At 38.8% G+C, this 19,588-nt stretch overlaps 1 protein-coding gene across 2 annotated transcripts; it reads right to left on the bottom strand.

The window, feature by feature from the left end:
- Positions 1-1,592: 1,592 nt before the first annotated feature.
- Positions 1,593-19,065, bottom strand: LOC133296405 (uncharacterized). 2 transcript variants are annotated; one of them, XM_061495378.1, is made up of 4 exons: positions 18,568-19,065; positions 18,362-18,405; positions 2,318-2,435; positions 1,593-2,041 (listed from the first exon to the last, which is right to left on the bottom strand). In XM_061495378.1, the coding sequence occupies exons 1-4, from the start codon at positions 18,970-18,972 to the stop codon at positions 1,826-1,828; spliced, it is 783 nt and encodes a 260-aa protein (XP_061351362.1). In that variant the 5' UTR covers positions 18,973-19,065; the 3' UTR covers positions 1,593-1,825. The 2 variants fall into 2 exon arrangements, with proteins under 2 accessions (XP_061351362.1, XP_061351361.1); XM_061495377.1 differs by having other exon boundaries at positions 18,362-19,065.
- Positions 19,066-19,588: the final 523 nt, after the last annotated feature.

The raw sequence follows: 19,588 nt of genomic DNA, 5'->3' as shown, positions 1-19,588 counted from the left end.
TTAGAGAAGGTACCATTATAAGAAATCTCGACTATCACAATGATTGAATGCAAGCCATTACTTTTATATATTTCAAATAACAACCATCAGCATGCAATGCATGCATTGCATCTACTTAAAATGAAAAGCGGTTCTCCAATGGTTCGTCAATTATTATAGTTACGCTGTGAAAGAATATATATATAGGGGAAGGATATTGTAACAACCAAGTTGTGTTACTATCAATCTATCATGTTACTACCAATTAATTTCACCGTTAGATCGATTATGTTGATCAAACGGTTATATTTATTTCCATCTTTGTATGGTTATGATTCCCCATATTTAAAGTGAAAGCATTAAATATGAGAAATCATAACCGTAAAAAGGTGGAAATAAATATAAAGTATTAAATTTGGAAAATCATGACCATGCAAAGATGGAAATAAATATAACCGTTGGATCAACATAATCGATCTAACGGTGAGATTGATTGGTAGTAACATGGTAGTAACACAACTTGGTTGTTACAATATCCTTCCATATATATATATATATATATATATATATATATATATATATATATATATATATATAGGGGTTTGATTTTCTCATGTTACATGATAATTGAATTCTTATGTTGTGACTCAATTAGTGGTGGATCCCACATTTATTAAAAAGAGAAAAAGAAAAAAAAACTTTGCACTCAAATCGAAGGATCACAACATGAGAATTGAATTCTTATGCAACATGAGAAAATGTTTTCTCATATATATATATATATATGGGTTTTGTATCTATAATTTAACATGACCACAACAACTTTCCTACACACACAACATTTTGTGGGACCCACAATTTTTGAAACCAAAAAAAAAAAAAACTCTGGCACGCAAAACGAATCTCTATAACATAACACAATCACTTTTCCTACAACATAACTCTTATTAAACCCTATATATATATATATATATATATATATATATATATATATATATATATATATATATATATATATATATATAGTCATGCCAACTTATAAATTTTTGTTTAAATTAGTAGACGATTCTTTGTCTGAAAATAGTGATCCATGTAACTCTTTGATGATGTATGAAAAAAGAATAATTAAATATCAAAGTTATTTTCCCCAAAACATTAAATGATGTAAGATTATTTAATATAAAAAATTTCATTATTTTATTTAACTATATGACCGATGATCAATAGAAAAACATTTTATTTTTTGTGCTGCATATGCATTGAATACAGATTGTTTAAAAATTTGAAATATGTAATGCTTTGACACACAATCACAATGATTGATTGCAAAACATTACTTTTATATATTTCATTTTGTTTTTAAAAGATAATCATCACCGTTCAATGCATACACTTCATCTAACCAAAAATGTAAATTCATTTTCTAACGGACCATTGGCTATTACAGTAATTCAAAAAATAAAAAATAAAAATGAAAATGAAAAGCTTTTGTATCAAAAAGACCCACACAATTTAATGTTTCCGAAGAATAACTGATAATTAATTATTTCTTTTCATGTATCAACTAAGAATTAAGCTGGTTATTATTTTATGACAAAATTGTCTATGCTCTAATACAAAAAGCCACAGATGTATTCAATTCACAAATTGACATGATATATATACCGTCATTTATAATTCATTCAGGCAAATACATCACCAATGCCTGCAGTAATCATAATTGCATACATTGAAATTATAGAAATCATCAATATATGCCCCCTTGTGCAATGTGTGTCTCAATTTCCGACAGATATGTGAGGAAAAGTTAAAATAATGTGTTATTCTCGGTCAACCAGAAGCATTCTCAAGCAATTTGACTCTGTTTCACAACTTCCTTCAGCAATTGACTGATCGACTTGTTTACTTGATCAGGCACTACCAGCTTAGGATGCACTAACTCTAAAGCATATGAAATAATAACCTTCATAACTTCCTCCAAATCCAAATTATTGGTGTCACATTTCCACACACTTTGATTTACAAAATTGCACGAGTGTCGCATCATGCATTCACTGCAAACCTGATGGGAAATGAAATTGTAAATAACAAACGTAAACAGATATATAAAGGGCAAAAGGGCAAATCCACACGAGGGTAGGGGTGAGAGTCGATTGTACGAAGCTTTATCCTTGCATTTTCGCAAGAAGGCTATTTTTCGAATTCAAACCCATAATATCCAGTCACAAGAAGCAACCTTATCGCTGCTTCAAAACTTGCCCTTAAAGGTAAATAGATACATGTATAAATAAATTAGAAAACACAGTGAAAGTCTTCATGCATGCTATATAGGCCTTACAGTGTTTTCTTGAACCTCAAAAAAATTTCGCAGTCTTTTTGCAGGAAAGACACTACCCTTGTCGATGGAGGGGCAACCAAACACTGCCACTTGCTTCAAGGCACTTCCTGATAGCCATCTGTGAATCCAAGTTCATCTTAATACATAGAAATAAATGATTTGGGGAGAACTATAAAAGATAAGCACCAGGGTAAAAAGAAAAAGAAAGAAATGAAAATGTACCATGATGCCAATCCAATTTTGAAAAAAGGACACATATAAAGGAAAATGCAAATTGAGTCACTTGTAAGATTTGCATTGGCAATGTCAGACAGGTAAAATCAGAACTTCGATAATTTCCTCAGCAATGGATGCCAGCTTAATGGACACTAATCAATTCTACAGATTCTTTTTCATAAGCCATCCAATCATGAAATAAATATGGTAAATGAACTCAATCCTCAAATTCCATATTAGTCTAGTTAGCTTTTCACCATGACAATAAATTATTAGTTGGATATTTGATAATGAAAGCATTTTCTTGTGTTTGGAGGATTCCAAACTAATTGATTAGTTTGTGTTCTAGATTTCCAAACTACCACATTCCACACATTAAGTAAAACCAACTAATGGACAAGACCCCAGATATCTAACAAGATCTTAATCCAATATGCTCATTTATCATCATAGACTGGCAGTATTTGTGTTTCACAACTTTTGTGCTGAACAATTTGGTTCAAAGGCAGTGTCGGTTTTGGTCTCAGCTCAGAAGAAAAGAAGAAATTTCAGGTTTCTGGTCAAGCAGAAGTTCTTTCAACATCAATTTCAGGTAGCTCATACTCTGTTTTGGTAATTACACATTCAAAAGCAATGTCTATCACAACTATTCAATCAAAGCTTAAATCACTCCGCGCCAAACAGACTTTTAAGAAAAATCTGCTTTGCTTAATACCAACCATCTATATAAAGTTATTAAAATATGGAAGAACCGTAAGTCTTACACCCAGTGTTACGAAACCTGGATCGATCATCGACTCGATCGGGGTATCGAGTCAATGAGTCACTGGTTGAACCAATTGAATTGATTTATGTAAATATATGTAATAAATATATTAATAGAGGTAATATAACAACTAAAGTTATGTGGTTTAGTGGTTAGTATTACACTCTACTCTCTTTAGGTGCCACGTTCGAACCCCAAGAGTGTAATTGTAATGAAATATTTTGCCACAATTTTCAAGAATCGATTCAACTAGAAAACCAGTACTGGGTTAGCATAGGTTTAAGGCCGGTTCATTGGTTCTTGACTGAGTTGAATGCATGGTCGGTCAATTGAATCTGTGTGTGTGTCTGATAGGAATTAAACAGTAAACAACAGAATTTCCAGAATAATTCTTCTATGTAAATTTCATTCCAGCAAAATTAACAAGGTTCAACAAGAAACAAATCTGATTACACACTATAGTGCTGCTATAGCTCAGATATTGCAGAAGAAAAATAAAGAAGATTAACAGAATCTAAAATGCTTCAGGGTCCTTCGAGATGCCCTGAGATCTCCCATTTTGCATCAGCAAACCAAATGACCTCCACGGTGTCATTTCTCACGTTCACGTCCCTCCTATATCCTCTTCAGGCACAACATGAGTAACAAACTTTTGTAACAAACCATCTGACTCTCTATACTCAATGGAATGTGACACAGCCTCACTAATATTCCTCTTGGGCCATTTACCCCTATAATGGTCTCTAACATAAACTTTACCATATTAGGCCTTGAGAAGTTTCGCCCTATCAATACTTTCCCCCAACGTAAGCACCTTGTCCTCAAGGTGGAAGTCCGGAAATTGAGCTTGCATATCAGTAAAGTCTTCCCACGAATTCTCAAAAGTAGGAAGGTCATGCCACTGAATTAGCACTTGCAATTGTCCCTGATGACCCCTGCACCATTGCAACACCTTTTCCGGTGCCACAATTAATTCCCACTCCTCGGAGAGACCAGGAGGCAATGGTTGAGCATTGACAATAGGATGCTCAGCCTTCTTGAGTAAGGATACATGAAAAACCGGATGGACTTTGCTAGAAGGAGGAAGAGCCAATCTATATACCGTTTCACCAACTTTAGCTAAGACTTCATATGGCCCGTAATAATGGGGACTTAGCTTTTCATTTACCTTAGCAGCCAAGGATTTCAATCTGTAAGGCTGTAGGCGTAAATAAACAAGATTACCCACCTCAAATTGAACCTTTCTCCTTTTCTTATCAGCCTGAGTCTTCATAGTTTCTTGAGCCTTGCGCAGATTTTCCTTTAGCTCATCTAAGATGGCTTCTCTATCAGCCAGCAACCAGGCAACTGCGTCCACTGCGGGGAAACTATTCCCAACCCGTAAGAGGCTAGGAGGATCAAAACCATACAGTGCTTTAAATGGGGACATCCCTGTGGAGTTTTTGTATGTGGTGTTGTACTAATACTCAGCCCAATGCAGCCAATTAGGCAAAGTACGGGGTCTAGGACTACAAAAACAACGTAAATAAGTTTCGAGGCTTCTACTTACCATCTCTGTTTGCCCGTTAGATTAAGGATGGTATACTGTTGTAAAATTAAGCTTAGTACCTACGCATTTAAATAACTCGGACCAAAAGTGGCTCTGGAATAACCGATCTCTATCAGAGATACAATTGTAAGAGGGAACCCATGAAACCTCACCACCTCCTTAACAAACAGACCAGCAACCTCCTTAGCGGTGTACTCTAAAGCACGGACTCGTGCATTTTTAAAAAAGGTGCGTGTCGGACATGTGTCCGACACGGACACGCTCCGACAAGCGTCCGACACGTGGTCAATATTTTGGGACACGTGGTCAACTCTCCGACACGTTTTTCCGACACGCAGTCAACTTTTTCCGACATGTGGTCAATGCTCGGACACGTTTTTTATTTTTTTTAGTCTTAATTTTATTTTATTAACTAAAAATAAAAAAAATCATTTATAAATCAATTTTTTTGTTATGAAATTTGACATGAAAAATTAACAAGATATGAAAAGTTATTTTTGTTTATATTTATGTTATGAAATTTGAATATTTGATTGGTTATGACCTATTATAGGCTATTATATGTGTTAAATATAAATTATATTATATATATTAAAAATATTATTTAATATCAAAACGTGTCCCAGCGTGTTGAAATATGACATTTTTTAAAATTAACGTGTCAGCGTGTCGTGTCGTGTCCCGTGTCAGTGTCCGTGCATCATAGCCGGTGTAGGGATGGGCCAATGGTAAAAAAATGAGCATATTTGGTGAAACGGTCTACCACAACAAAAATAGTGTCCAATCCATGAGTCTTTGGTAAACCACCAATGAAATCAATGGCTATATCAGTCCAAACCTGAGATGGTATGGGCAAAGGCTGTAGTAATCAAGCCAGAGATAGGTTCTGAATTTTACTTTGTTGACAAATAGCACAATCCATCACATAACGTTGGACTGTTTTCCACACCCCCTCCCAAAAGACCACTCCCACCATTCTCCTGTATGTCTAGAGAAGCCAGAATGTCCTCCAATACAAGAGTCATGAAATTCTGAAAGAATTGAGGGAATGAATCTAGAAGATTTGGCTAAGACCAACCTGTTTCTGTAAAAAAGACGTCCCCCTTGTAGTTGGAACCCGGAGTGAGATGCTGGATCCTCCAAAAGATCTTGGATTATGCCCATAAGCCTCGGGTCTAATTGTACTTCTCGGTCAATTTTCCCCAACTGTGGCAACTGTACTTTAGACAGCAGAAAAAATTCCTCACTACGTGATAATGCATCGGCAACTACATTCCCTTTTCCCGGCTGAGATTGAATCTCAAAATCATACCCCATTAGCTTAGAGACCCATTTTTGCTGCCCCTCACCTAATACCCTCTGCTCCAGTAAATACTTAAGGCTCTTCTGATCAGTTTTAACCACAAAATGCCTTCCTAACAGGTACGCTCTCCACTTCTGGACAACAAATACAACAGCCATGAGTTCTTTTTCATAAACTGATTTTCCCATTGTGTGCTGTGAAAATCCTCTGCTGATGTATGCCAGGGGCCTGCCCTCTTGCATTAGTACTGCCCCTATACCCTTACCAAATGCATCAGTAACCACAATAAAGGTCTTGGAGAAATCAGGTAGAGCTAATACAGGGACAACAGTCATCAACTGCTTCAGCAATGCAAAGGCAACCTGTGCATTTTCATCCTGTTTGAAGGAATCTTTTTTCAATAAATCCGTGAGAGGGCGTGCTATCTTGCCATAATCCTTGACAAATTTCCTATAATAACCTGTTAATCCCAGGAACCCCCTTAATCCTTTCACATTCTTTGGAACTGGCCACTCTTCCATTGCCTTGATCTTTAAAGGGTCAGCCTGTACTCCTTCTTCAGAGATTATGTGCCCCAAATACTCCACTTGCCTTTGTCCAAAGATGCATTTTTTTTGTTTGCAAACAATTTGTGAGTACGCAGTACACTAAATACCTTCCTCAGGTGGTCCACATGCTCAGCAGCCCCTTTGCTATATGTAAAGAACCTTGGGATACACCACCCCAAAAGCTAGCTCAAAGGGTGGGAGTGTCCAAGGCTTTATAAACTCCACATTAGTTGCATATACAACCAATGTGGGAATATATATCTCAACACGCCCCCTCACACAAGAGCCCATTGGGCTTGAAGAGTGGACAATGCAACAGGCCCAACCTACCTGTGCTAAGAAATGCCACAAGAGAAAGTGGGGGGCGGCGAGTCTCTGATACCATGTAAAAAACCAATATATGATTAGATATGATTAGATATGATTGGATTCTGTCTTATCCGTAAATAGTTTGACTGTATTCTGACTGTATTAGGATTAGGTTTGGGTAGGTTTGGGCCTTACACTTAAGCCCATTAGGGTCTCTATATATTGTAACTACCTGACACAGATCAATACACAACGTATTCTTTTACATTTAACTTGGTATCAGAGCTCTTTCGTTCTAGGAACCCTCGCTTCCGCTCAGAAACCTTGTTTTTTTGCTTTAAAAACCTAAGCCCACTGCTTAGGAGTCCTCTTTCTTGCCGTGCGTCCTTCCGGCAAGCCTTCTAGGGCTGTAAACAGCCTCTGAGTGATTTTTCCAAACGCATCAGCACCTCCGACGGCCACCGGAACCACCGCTCGCCGTCAGAATCACTGTTCAGGCAACCGGAGACTTTTTCCGGTGACTTTTTCGACCAAACTTCACGCGATCAGGACCCTCTCTTCTCGGCGACCAGGTCTGTGGTGGTCCGGTCAGCAACGCATCTCCCACGCGCCGTCACGCGCCACTGTCTTCACTGCGCGTGGGCTTCACGCGCAACCTTCTGCCGGCGCGTGAGCACTATTCCGGTGGCTTTTTCCGGCCGGTCTTGGACAGAGAAGCTCGCCTTCTCCTCCCCTTTCTGGATCTGTGATTGTTTCTCTGTGGGTCTGACCTTAGACGCGTGGTTCTTCTTGATTGGATATCGTTTGCCTTCGTTTACGGCTTTTATATTTTATCTTTAAATGGCAGCAACATGTCCTGATCTCTCGGAGGTTAACTCTCCTTCTATTGTTGCAAATATAGCTCAGTCAGACAATGCATCATTTGGTTCAGGTTCGGACTATGCTGCACTCCAAACCCCTCTCATGAAGGCTTCTCCTCAGTCTCAGCCTTATACTGGTAATCTCGTTGCTTGTGTTTCTCATTCTACATCACTTGGCACTTGGATATTTGACTCCGGTGCTACCGATCATCTCTGTGGTAATAAGGAACTCTTTACATCTCTTACTTATTCTGATCATTTACCGTCTTTTACCCTTGCGGATGGAACCAAAGCCCCAGTTCGTGGGATTGGACAAGCTCGTCCGACCTCTACCTTGGCCCTGACATCTGTCTATTACATTCCTGGCATCCCTTATAACTTAATTTCTATTAGTAAGTTGATCCACTCCCTCACTTGCACCATTACTTTCTCTAACCATTCTGTTTCTGTGCAGGATCCGGGTACGGGGAAAATGATTGGAGTGGGTCGTGAGTAACGGGGGCTTTATTATCTGGATGTGCCTCGTCCTTCAGTAGCATGCTCTCTCACAGAATCTCCACAACTTATCCACAGTCGCCTTGGTCATCCAAGTTTTTCAAAGTTGCAGAAAATGGTTCCTCTTTTGTCCGGTCTTCAGTCTTTAGATTGTGTGTCATGTCAACAAGGGAAGCATACACGCTCCTCTTTTGCCATTCGAGTCAATAAACGAGCTGATACCCCTTTCTCTCTTGTTCATTCAGATATCTGGGGTCCAAGTCGTACCTTGTCTGTCTTAGGTTTTCGGTATTTCGTTACCTTTATTGATGATTTTTCCCGTTGCACTTGGACCTATTTAATGAAAAATCGTTCTGAGTTATTTTCCATTTATAAAAAGTTTTCTACTGAGATCCAGACTCAATTTGGTGTTTCTATTCGTATTCTACGTAGTGATAATGCTAAGGAATATGTTTCTATTGATTTTTCTAATTTCTTGGCCACACAAGGTACTTTACATCAAACTACTTGTCCTCACACTCCACAACAAAATGGGGTGGCTAAACGTAAAAACAGACATCTCATTGAAACTGCCCGTACCCTTCTTATTCATATGCAGGTTCCCCTTCACTTCTGGGCAGATGCTGTACTCATCTCTTGTTTTCTCATCAATCGCATGCCTTCATCTGTGCTCCACAATGACATTCCTCATAATCTATTGCTTCCAGATGTTCCTCTTTATCCTCTAACTCCACATGTCTTTGGTTGTACTTGTTTTGTTCATGATCTCACTCCTGGTAAGGATAAGTTAACATCCATAGCCTTTCAGTGTATCTTTCTTGGTTATTCTCGTCTTCAAAAGGGTTATCGTTGTTATTCTCCCGACCTTAAGCGTTACTTAGTTTCCGCTGATGTCACTTTTCTTGATCAACAACCCTTTAATTCTATCCCATCTCAGATGTCACAGGTTGATCATGTACTTCCTGTCCCTTTTCTTGACTTGTCTTTGCCAGCTGCAGGTGCTTCTATTCCAGATGACCAACCTATTGCTTCTATACCTGAGGACCGTCCACTTCTCACCTATCAGCGTCGCAAAACTGTGCCTCCTGTCGACTCGACTCTTGCTGACTCATCGCCCACTGCTGTTGCTTCTTCCCCTCCGGATCCTTCATCAGAGACTCTTCCCATTGCTCAAAGAAAAGGTACACGTACTACTCGTAACCCTTATCCTCTTTATACCTTTTTGAGTTATGACCGTCTTTCTTCACCTCATTTCACCTTTGTTTCTAGTCTTTCTTCTATTTCTATTCCTAAGACCACAGGTGAAGCACTTTCCCATCCAGGGTGGCGCCAAGCAATGCTTGATGAGATGACTGCACTTCATTCCAATGGCACTTGGGACCTTGTTTCTGCTCCTCCAGAGAAGTCTATAGTTGGTTGTCGCTGGGTTTTTACTGTGAAAGTTGGACCTGGTGGCCATATTGATCGTCTCAAGGCACGTTTAGTTGCCAAGGGTTTTACTCAAATCTTTGGCCTTGATTATAGCGATACATTTTCTCCGGTCGCTAAGATGGCGTCAGTCCGCCTCTTTCTTGCCCTTGCTGCTGTTCGTCACTGGCCACTCCTTCAACTTGACATCAAAAATGCCTTTCTTCATGGTGATTTACAAGAAGAAGTTTACATGGAGCAACCACCTGGTTTTGTTGCTCAGGGGGAGTCTGGAAAGGTGTGTCGTCTTCGGAAATCCTTATATGGTCTCAAGCAGTCTCCTCGAGCATGGTTCAGTCGCTTCAGTTCTGCTGTTCAGGCGTTTGGCTTAATCCGCAGTAAAGTTGACCATTCTGTGTTTTATAGGATTACATCTCCTGATAAGTGTATCTATTTGATAGTCTATGTTGACGACATCATTCTCACCGGAAGTGATCAAGACGGAATTCGTCAGTTAAAACAGCATTTGTTTAGTACATTTCAAACAAAGGACCTTGGGAAGCTGCGTTACTTCTTGGGAATTGAGGTGGCGCAATCCAGACAGGGCATTTCTATCTGTCAAAGGAAATATGCCTTGGATATCCTAGAAGAAACTGGTATGTTGGGGAGTAAACCAGTTGATACACCTATGGATCCTAATGTCAAGTTATTACCCAGACAGGGGGAGCCGTTATCTGATCCTGGACGTTATCGGAGGCTAATTGGGAAGCTCAACTATCTTACTGTGACTAGGCCAGATATTTCTTTCGCTGTTAGTACGGCTAGTCAGTTTCTCGATTCCCCTTGTGATTCACATTGGGATGCTGCTGTGAGGATCCTCCGATACATCAAAGGAGCACCAGGAAAAGGTTTGTTGTATTCAGATCAGGGAAATACAGAAATTTGTGGTTATTCAGATGCTGATTGGGCAGGATCACCCTCGGACAGGCGCTCTACTTCTGGCTATTGTGTCTTCTTTGGAGGAAACTTAATTTCGTGGAAGAGCAAGAAACAACCTGTTGTTGCTCGATCTAGTGCAGAAGCTGAGTATCGTGCAATGGCAAATGCTACCTGTGAGTTAGTCTGGTTAAAGCAGTTGATTCAGGAGCTTCATCTTTGTGAACAGAAACAACCCATGACACTCATCTGTGATAATCAAGCTGCGCTACATATATCCTCTAATCCTGTCTTTCATGAGAGGACCAAACATATAGAGATTGATTGTCACTTCATTCGAGAAAAGATTCAGTCAGGAGAAATCAAGACTGCTTTCGTCAACTCCTCTGATCAACTAGCGGATGTTTTCACTAAAGCTCTTAAAGGTTCTCGGGTTGAATACATTTGTAAGAAGCTTGGTGCTCATAATATATACGCACCAGCTTGAGAGGGAGTGTTAGAATATTAGATATGATATGATTAGATATGATTGGATTCTGTCTTATCCGTAAATAGTCTGACTGTATTAGGATTAGGTTTGGGTAGGTTTGGGCCTTACACTTAAGCCCATTAGGGTCTCTATATATTGTAACTCCCTGACACAGATCAATACACAACGTATTCTTTTACATTTAACTCTATAAACTAATATGTCATAAAAAAAAACCAGAGAGAACTTCCTCAGGCACGGCTTCAGCACATCATTCATAAGAGCTTGGAATGTAGATGGAGCGTTAGTCAGACCAAATGGCATTACTAAGACAAAATGGCATTACCAAATATCCGTAGTGCCACTCATGAGTCCTAAAAGCCGTTTTGGGTATATCCTCCTCCTTCATTCGGATTTGGTTAAATCCAGATTTGAGGTCCAGCTTGCTGAACACCCTTGACCCTCCTACTTCATCCAGTAATTCATCAACAACTGGAAAGGGAAATTTATTCGGAACTGTGACCTTATTTAAGGCACTATAATCCACGCAAACTCTCCAGCTCCCATCTTTTTTTTTTTACCAAAATAACAGGACTCGAATACGATCTTACACTTGGCCTAATCATACCATCACTCAGCAACTCAGCTACCAAATTTTCAATCTCAGATTTCTGGTAAAAGGGATACCTATAAGGCCTGTTGTTGGGCACCTGAGCATCTGGTTTCAATATGATGGCGTGATCTTGACTCCTCTTTGGCGGGAACCCCTTGGCCTCTGCAAAAATATCACCAAACTCCAGGAGTAGATCATCTAACTCCCTCTATTCCTCCTAGAATTTTTGAGAGGTAATGAAATTTTCCCACTTCACGAAGTAGCCCTGCCCCTGTTGCTCCAACGCCTTTGCCATAGATTTTAGTAAGGCCATGGTTCTGGAGAGAGAGGGATCTCCTTTTATGGTTGTCTCCTGCCCACCAGCTAAATATTTGATGGTCATTTCCCTAAAATTCGCCTTAATTTCTCCCAATCCTTTGAGCCAATCCAACCCTAACACCACATCAGCACCCCCTAAATCAAACAGATACAGGTCTTGCATGATGACATTGTTCTGTATCCCTATAACCACGCCTCTACACACCCCCTGACACGTCACCTTATTTCTGTTCCCTATCTCAACAGTGTACTTGGGTGTCTCCTCCACCTTCAACCCCAAGCTGTCTATCAGTCCCAGCTTGATGAAATTACTTGACGCCCCACAATCAATGAGTACCTCCACCCTTTTGTCGCCAATCGTTCCCTATACCTTCATGGACTGACTCGACTAGATACCCATCAAGCTCTGCAACGAAAGCTGGAGAGCTGCATCCTCCTCGATCTGCAGCGATTCTGCCACTGCCAACTCGACTTCCTCCCCTGACTTCAATTCCTCAGTGTTTTCTTCGTCAGTGATGAGAAGATGACGATGTCGTGCAGGACACTTGTGTTCAGGCCCCCATTTTTCATCACACTTGAAGCACAGCCCCTTACGTCTTCGCTTTTGAGTCTCGGCATCGGAAAGACGACGAAATTTACTACGGGATGCTTCTGTCGAGTGACTTCCGACGACACTTCCCTGTGTTGGTTCCCCTTGCATTGTGCGCGATTGGAAAAATTTTGGGAGATCAGAGACTGCTCTCTGAGTTGCGTGCCCTAACCCATGGTTAGAGGAATTCCAATGGGTATTACTCCTTGGGCCCATATTTTGCTTCTGAGGCCCAACAATATTTTTAGGACCAAAGAAGCCCACTCCTTCCTCAGCCCACGCCACGTTCATCAAATCAATTCGATGGGCCAGTTTCATTATTGAAGACAAACGCAGCCCAGGGTTCATGAGTACCTCCTCTCTAATACTTGCCTTCAACCCACTTAACCAAGTCCCTTTCAATATCTCCTTATCTGCATACCTCATTGTCCCTACCGCCATCTCAAATTCTGCACGAAATTCAGCTACTGGACCCGTTTGCTTCAACGCATACAAAGGACCGTATGGATTGTCAATCATCTCAGGTTGGAAACGACCCAAAATTTCACGCCTAAATAGTTCCCAAGTGAGGGTGACATTGTTGAGCTCCCACCATTGGTACCATGCGAGAGCTTCTCCTTCCAGAACGAGCATCACCGCTGCCACCTTTTCCTCGTCTCCAATTTCGTTCACTTTGGAAGTACCTCTCCACTTTGCTTAACCAAGCGTACGCGTTTTTCCCAGAGAACGAAGGAAAGTTAAGCTTCCTGCACTTTGGCTCTCCGTAACCTGCCCATCACGATTTCCATTCGAACCAGAGGAACCACTTCTCGTCCTTTCCCCAAAGTTCCGTTCGTCTCTAAATGCTTCAGATCTGAGTTCTTGGATTCCAGCCCCAAGCTCCCTCAACTGCCTGATGATCTCAGCCTGGTTTATATCACTCGCTTCCATTCGTTTGATCAACTCATCTTGTCCTATCTCTCTTCGACGTAATCGCTCTTCCAATCCTTCCATTGTTCTCGTTCACACCATAACCCAGCTCCCAGTCGGAGCTTTGATACCAATTTGATAGGAATTAAACAGTAAACAACAGAATTTCCAGAATAATTCTTCTATGTAAATTTCATTCCAGCAAAATTAACAAGGTTCAACAAGAAACAAATCTGATTACACACTATAGTGTTGCTATAGCTCAGATATTGCAGAAGAAAAATAAAGAAGATTAACAGAATCTAAAATGCTTCAGGGTCCTTTGAGATGCCCTGAGATCTCCCATTTTGCATCAGCAAACCAAATGACCTCCACGATGTCGTTTCTCACGTTCACATCCCTCCTATATCCTCTTCAGGCACATCATGAGTAACAAACTTTTGTAACAAACCATCTGACTCAGCATGCTCAATGGAATGTGACACAACCTCACTAATATTCCTCTTGGGCCATTTACCCCTATTACGGTCTCTAACATAAACTTTACCATATTGGGCCTTGTGAAGTTGAGCCCTATCAGTGTCTTTACACCTATTCTCGGTCATTGATTCACTTGTATCCAATCACTCACAAAAATAAAAATAGAACTATTAGATATAAGTGAGATCAACAACAATTTATATATATATATATATATATATATATGTAAAGAATCAATTCAACTCAAAAGCTTAAGCTGTTAGGTGAGGCTACATTAATGGTTTTATATATCCAACACGCCCCCTCACACGAGATCCCACTGGGGGCTTGAAGGGTGGACAATGCACAGGTCCACCAATCTGTGCGAGGAAAGAAATTCCACTACAAAGAAAGTGGAGGGCGGAGAGGTTCGAACCCGGGACACGAGACTCTGATACCATGTAAAGAACCAATTCAACCCAAAAGCTTAAGCTGTTGGATGAGGCTACATTAATGGTTTTATATATCTCAACAATATATATACATATAAATGTATACGTATACATATGTATGTATGTATATAATTTTGCAGCCATGGTATTTTTTGTGATGTGAACTCAACTAAAATCTAAACTTTTTAAAATTGTAAGTTTCCTTCCCACTGAGTAACTCTTTTGGGAAGGTTGTAAGGGTGACCTCCAATACTTTGAAGGCTCCTACGTATAAATTTACTAGATTTTGTGTTGAAGTGGATCTAAATAAACCTTTGGTCTCAAAAATTTTCTTTGAATGTGGAAGTCAACGACATAAAACCTTGTCCATTTGAGCTGATTAAGGCAGTGATGGCCATGGAGGCGCAACAAGGCATGAAGGATGAGGGATAACGAGGTGTTAACACATCTGGAGAGAGTACGAAAGGTGTACAAGGTTTTAGGTGAACAAGGCTGCATCTAATTATGGCTCATGGATAATTGCACATTCTAGACATCAAGAGGCCAAAGGGTTGTCAATTCAAATGATGAGGAGAGTTACAAAAAGTGAATGAAGGGAACCCATTAGACACACACCGTTGGAGATAAATGGTTTAATTGATGCTGAAAATGAAAATATTTCAAGAAGCAATGGTGGGAGAATAATGGAGAGAGCTCATATCAGTCAAGTAATTGCACAATCAATTATTGGGACGCACGTGGTTATTGTAAAATGAACTAGAAGGAATACTAAATGCCAATACACACTAATAAATTTGGACCTACCAAATCTAATGAATTAATTGCTAAAAAATCTAGAGTTGAGAAATCTGGTGAAATTAATGTCAATTAAGCAGGCCCACTTTTGCTTTTAATGGCATAGCTAGAAAACGGTTGGAAAATCTGGAGCTAAGAAATATGCAAAAATTAATGCAATAAATCCAGGCTGCTTTATACTTTTAATGGCACCAATAGAAAACAATTAGTTTACATGTAAATAAATCTCATTCAAGGCCGACTGTTTGCCTAAAAGATAAAGGCAAGTGATGCTTTGGGTGATTCAACCCTTATATCAATAATTACATGGGCTTGAGCCCTATTTACATGATTTGGTACTAATAACACAAAACTTATGTATATACATCCTAACATAAGCTATTCGAGTATTCGTGTCCACCTTTACAACCCTCCCTAGAGTTTTACCCGAAGCAAGCCAGACACTATTATGATAATATTCCATTGACAAGGATGGAAAACGAACCTACATTGTAGTGGAGTCCTCCACAACACAAGCCAATTGAAACCGTAGTTGCCATTACGGGGTATGGAGATCTTTTTACATAATTATACAAAATTCATATTTTGTTTTTTTGCAGAGTATATAATACTCTAGTCAGAGGACACTCTTATTCTATACTAGTATGGATCCAATCACATCAACTGTAAGTCTTCACATAGTTATACCTGTAAAGAATCAATTCATCCCAAAAGCTTAAACTGTTGGGTGAGGTTATATTAATGGTTTATATATCTCAACACGCCCCCTCACACGAGAGTCCACTAGGCTTGAAGGGTGGACAATGCACAGACCCACCTACTTGTGCGAAGAAAGAAATTCCACTAGAAAGAAAATGGGGGGCGGTGAGGATCGAACCCGGGACACGAGGCTCTGATACCATGTAAAGAACCAATTCATCCCAAAAGCTTAAGCTGTTGGGTGAGGTACATTAATGGTTTTATATATCTCAACAATATCATTAAACTTTTAATAAATATTATATTACAACACTCAATACAAGGCAGTCCATCTCATAAAAGTATACATACACCGTGGTAAAACCCTCCGATTTAAGAAGAAAAATATTAATAATTTATCATCCCAAACAATGTCTGTACAGAATTTCAACTCAATAAAATCGTAGATATTAAAAATATCCTTCTTTTCAAGATCAAGACAACTTGGTTCAAGAAATTAGCATACTTGAAACAAAATATATCCTTGACTAATTCACAAAAATTCATCCTGAGTCCTACCTAATGCAGTATATCTTGCCTGAAACCATTAGCAAAAGGGAGGGGGTGAGTTTATATTAAAAAAAAGGGGAGAAAAAAAAACTCAATAGGAGTATGAGGGATCAAGTTACACTGGTATAAGGCTTAAGATTCTTATATCATTTAATAACTTTATATAAAATATGATTTTTATCGATACAACCAATATTATAACTATCACTAATCTCGCCTTCCCTCACAAACACAGAATTTTATAGAGTGCTACATCTTATCTAAAGGGGCATGCATCATGACCACGCCATGGTGGTATCATTAATGTTATCCGACTGCCATCGGCTTCACAAAGTAACACAAAAACATCAATAATGTTTTCCAGCCCCCATTGGTATTACAAATATGGAGATCTCCAATGTTCATTATCATCATTATCAAGAACAAATGGTCAAATCTTTAAAATAGCATATTTGAATCATAATTTTGATATTATATTTTATTCACCTTGAGGCACATCCCCTTTCTCCTAAATAAAATAAAAAACATGTACCCTTTAATTGAGTAAGTTAAAAGAACTTATAATCTTAAGAAACTAGCAAGTATAATAACATTTTTTGCTCTTACTAGTTTCCTCAATGTATGACTTACTCCTTCACGCCCAAAAAAAATGTAATGGCACAATGACACATTAGCAAAATGAGTGCAATGCCAATATGTATCAACTTGGAGACAATGAGGGCAACATTGTTGTAATTGAAACTGGGGGGCTGCTATCAAACTATGGTGAAACGTGAAAGTGAAAGTATAGGACCACAAGTGCCATTAAGCCAGAAACTAAATATAATTAAATAGAAAAAAAGAATAAGACCTCAGATATAGTTCAGTAAATGTGATAATTCACATTATGCACCACAAAAATACAAATTCTATCTCCTAAAATTTTCTTTCATCTGTCAGTTCTGTGAAACATTGGTAGCAAGAGTATCACTTGAAAACTCTAGAGAGAAAGTGGCTGCTTAAGGCATCATGCATAAGAGTGTCAAGAAGTTATATTATATAGTGATAGCCATACACATATTTGCATAAATGAAGGAAACTGACATTGATAGATAATAACAAAATTGTCCAAACTAGACACCAAATGACAAGCATATCAAGAACAAAACAACTCAGAACATCTTATAAAAAAATTATAACACCCTGAAACAGCCATGTCAGATTTGATACAAGTCATGCAACCCCATGTTGAACACTAAACTTACTTGATAAGTAAAATAAACAAATAGACAAAGATATGAGAAACAAAAAGATAAAGGTTAGGGTGAGGAAAGGCACCCCTTTAACTAATAGCAATCTCACAGACTACTCAGGTATGCTAAAAACAGGTATACACGCATAAATTATAATCTGAATCTGACATTTCACCATATTAGACATGAAGAATGATATTTCATAGACCACAACTCATATCATTTCAAGAAAAGAAAGCTTCCTGAGAACCCTTACCAGATATTGTCTCATGACAACCCCATGAACTTTGAACAACAATATCCTTACTATTAGGATGGTAGATTACCCCAAAATAAACTAATAACGTCCAGAGTTATCCCAAAAGTTGAAAACATCAGAACTTCCTTAGTCACTAAGGAGAGAAAAAAATAGATTTTTTTTTTCTTTTGAATTTTGAAAAAGCTTCATTCCAAATGCTATTGATTCTTAGTCTCTTATATTCATCTTCTAATAAAATTAAACATATCAAGGCAACCATCTACAATAATAACATAAAAGAGAAAATATACAAAGAAGTTATCGTCATCTTACTTGGCGATTTCTCGGTTATCTCTAGCGAATTTCTGTGCTGCAAACTTTATATATCCCCTGGCAAAAAAACTCTCAAACCAAGCAGGATCAAATTTTTGCTTACCCTTGGCAAAATTGGCATCCTTAAAATACCCATTATCATACAAATGCTGCACAAACAATTCCATATCTGGTGAAAGCTCCTTAAAAACCATAGGCTCCCTCACCTTCACTTTCTTTTCTGTTCTAGCCCTAGCATTAGCAGGTTGATTGGTAAACAGAGAAACTAAGCTCTTCCTCTCAGCATTCTTTGGAACCCCTTTTGTTTTCTCCTTGAAGCTCCTCACCTCTTCCTCTAATTGCTTCAGTTCCTTCTTCAACTCGGTTTCTTCTTCTTCTTCTTCGTTGATGGTTGTGGTTTTCTGCGAGAGCCCCACGGCTTCAGTGAAGAGAGCATGGAGGGGCTTCTTGTTTTGCTTGAATTGGGGTTTTGGGGCAACTGGGTCTTGGGTTTGGGGCAAGGATGTGATGGGTCTGTGTGGGAATTTGAGGGAATAGTGAAGGGTGTGAGGGTTTTGAGGGTTGAGGAGTGTGTGGAAGCGGCGAGAAAGGATGTTTCTGAATAGAGACATGATAATGGAAATGGAAATGGTGACAGTGTGAGCTTGATCAGTGCAGTGCAGAAACCCAGAATGTGAAAGGGGTTTTTGGAGCTTTGGCTCTGGGGTTTTAGAGGAAACGCTTAGAGCTGTTAAAAAGGCTCAAGCCCTACGGCGAACCATATAAAATTTTAGCCCTCTATGTAATGGGGTCATTTTAAGCTCATCCTTTTAAAGCCCTCTCATTATAGGGTTAGATTGGAGCTGGCCCACGGGCTACAATATTCAACCCAATTTACAACGAAAAAATTTCATCAAAAATTTTAACGGAAAAAAGAATTCTTTCAAAAAATTTGACGGAATATTTTCCATCCAAAATCTTCGATGAAAATGTGACCCAATGAAAATTACAACAGAAATATTTTTTTTCAAATTTTTTGAGGGAAATGTATCTGTGAAACTTTCGACGGAATTTAAATTTCGTAAAGATTTTTGACAAAATATTTATTTCGTTGAAATTTTTTACAGAAATATTTTCGTCAAAGTTTTTTACAGAAATAATTTTCGTGGAAAATTTTTAACAAAAATGTGTTCAGTTTAAAATTTTGATAGAAATATTTTTTATCGAAAATTTTGTCAAAAATATTTT

The sequence above is a fragment of the Gastrolobium bilobum genome, unplaced genomic scaffold, assembly GCF_033153095.1.
Source record: "Gastrolobium bilobum isolate Gb01-03AN ecotype WA unplaced genomic scaffold, APGP_CSIRO_Gbil_v1 utg2863, whole genome shotgun sequence".
Lineage (NCBI taxonomy): Eukaryota > Viridiplantae > Streptophyta > Magnoliopsida > Fabales > Fabaceae > Gastrolobium > Gastrolobium bilobum.
Note: the sequence above shows the minus strand (reverse complement) of the source record. Positions and strands in the feature narration are given on the sequence as shown.

Bases quoted from the DNA above. Each gene is read 5' to 3' on its own strand.
- LOC133296405 (XM_061495377.1), bottom strand. From the start codon at position 18,972: ATGTCTCTATTCAGAAACATCCTTTCTCGCCGCTTCCACACACTCCTC. The intron at 2,436-18,361 runs GTAAGATGACGA...TTGGATTCACAG, and splicing joins GATAACCGAGAAATCGCCAA to ATGGCTATCAGGAAGTGCCT. The intron at 2,042-2,317 runs GTAAGGCCTATA...ATTTCCCATCAG, and splicing joins TTGAGGTTCAAGAAAACACT to GTTTGCAGTGAATGCATGAT.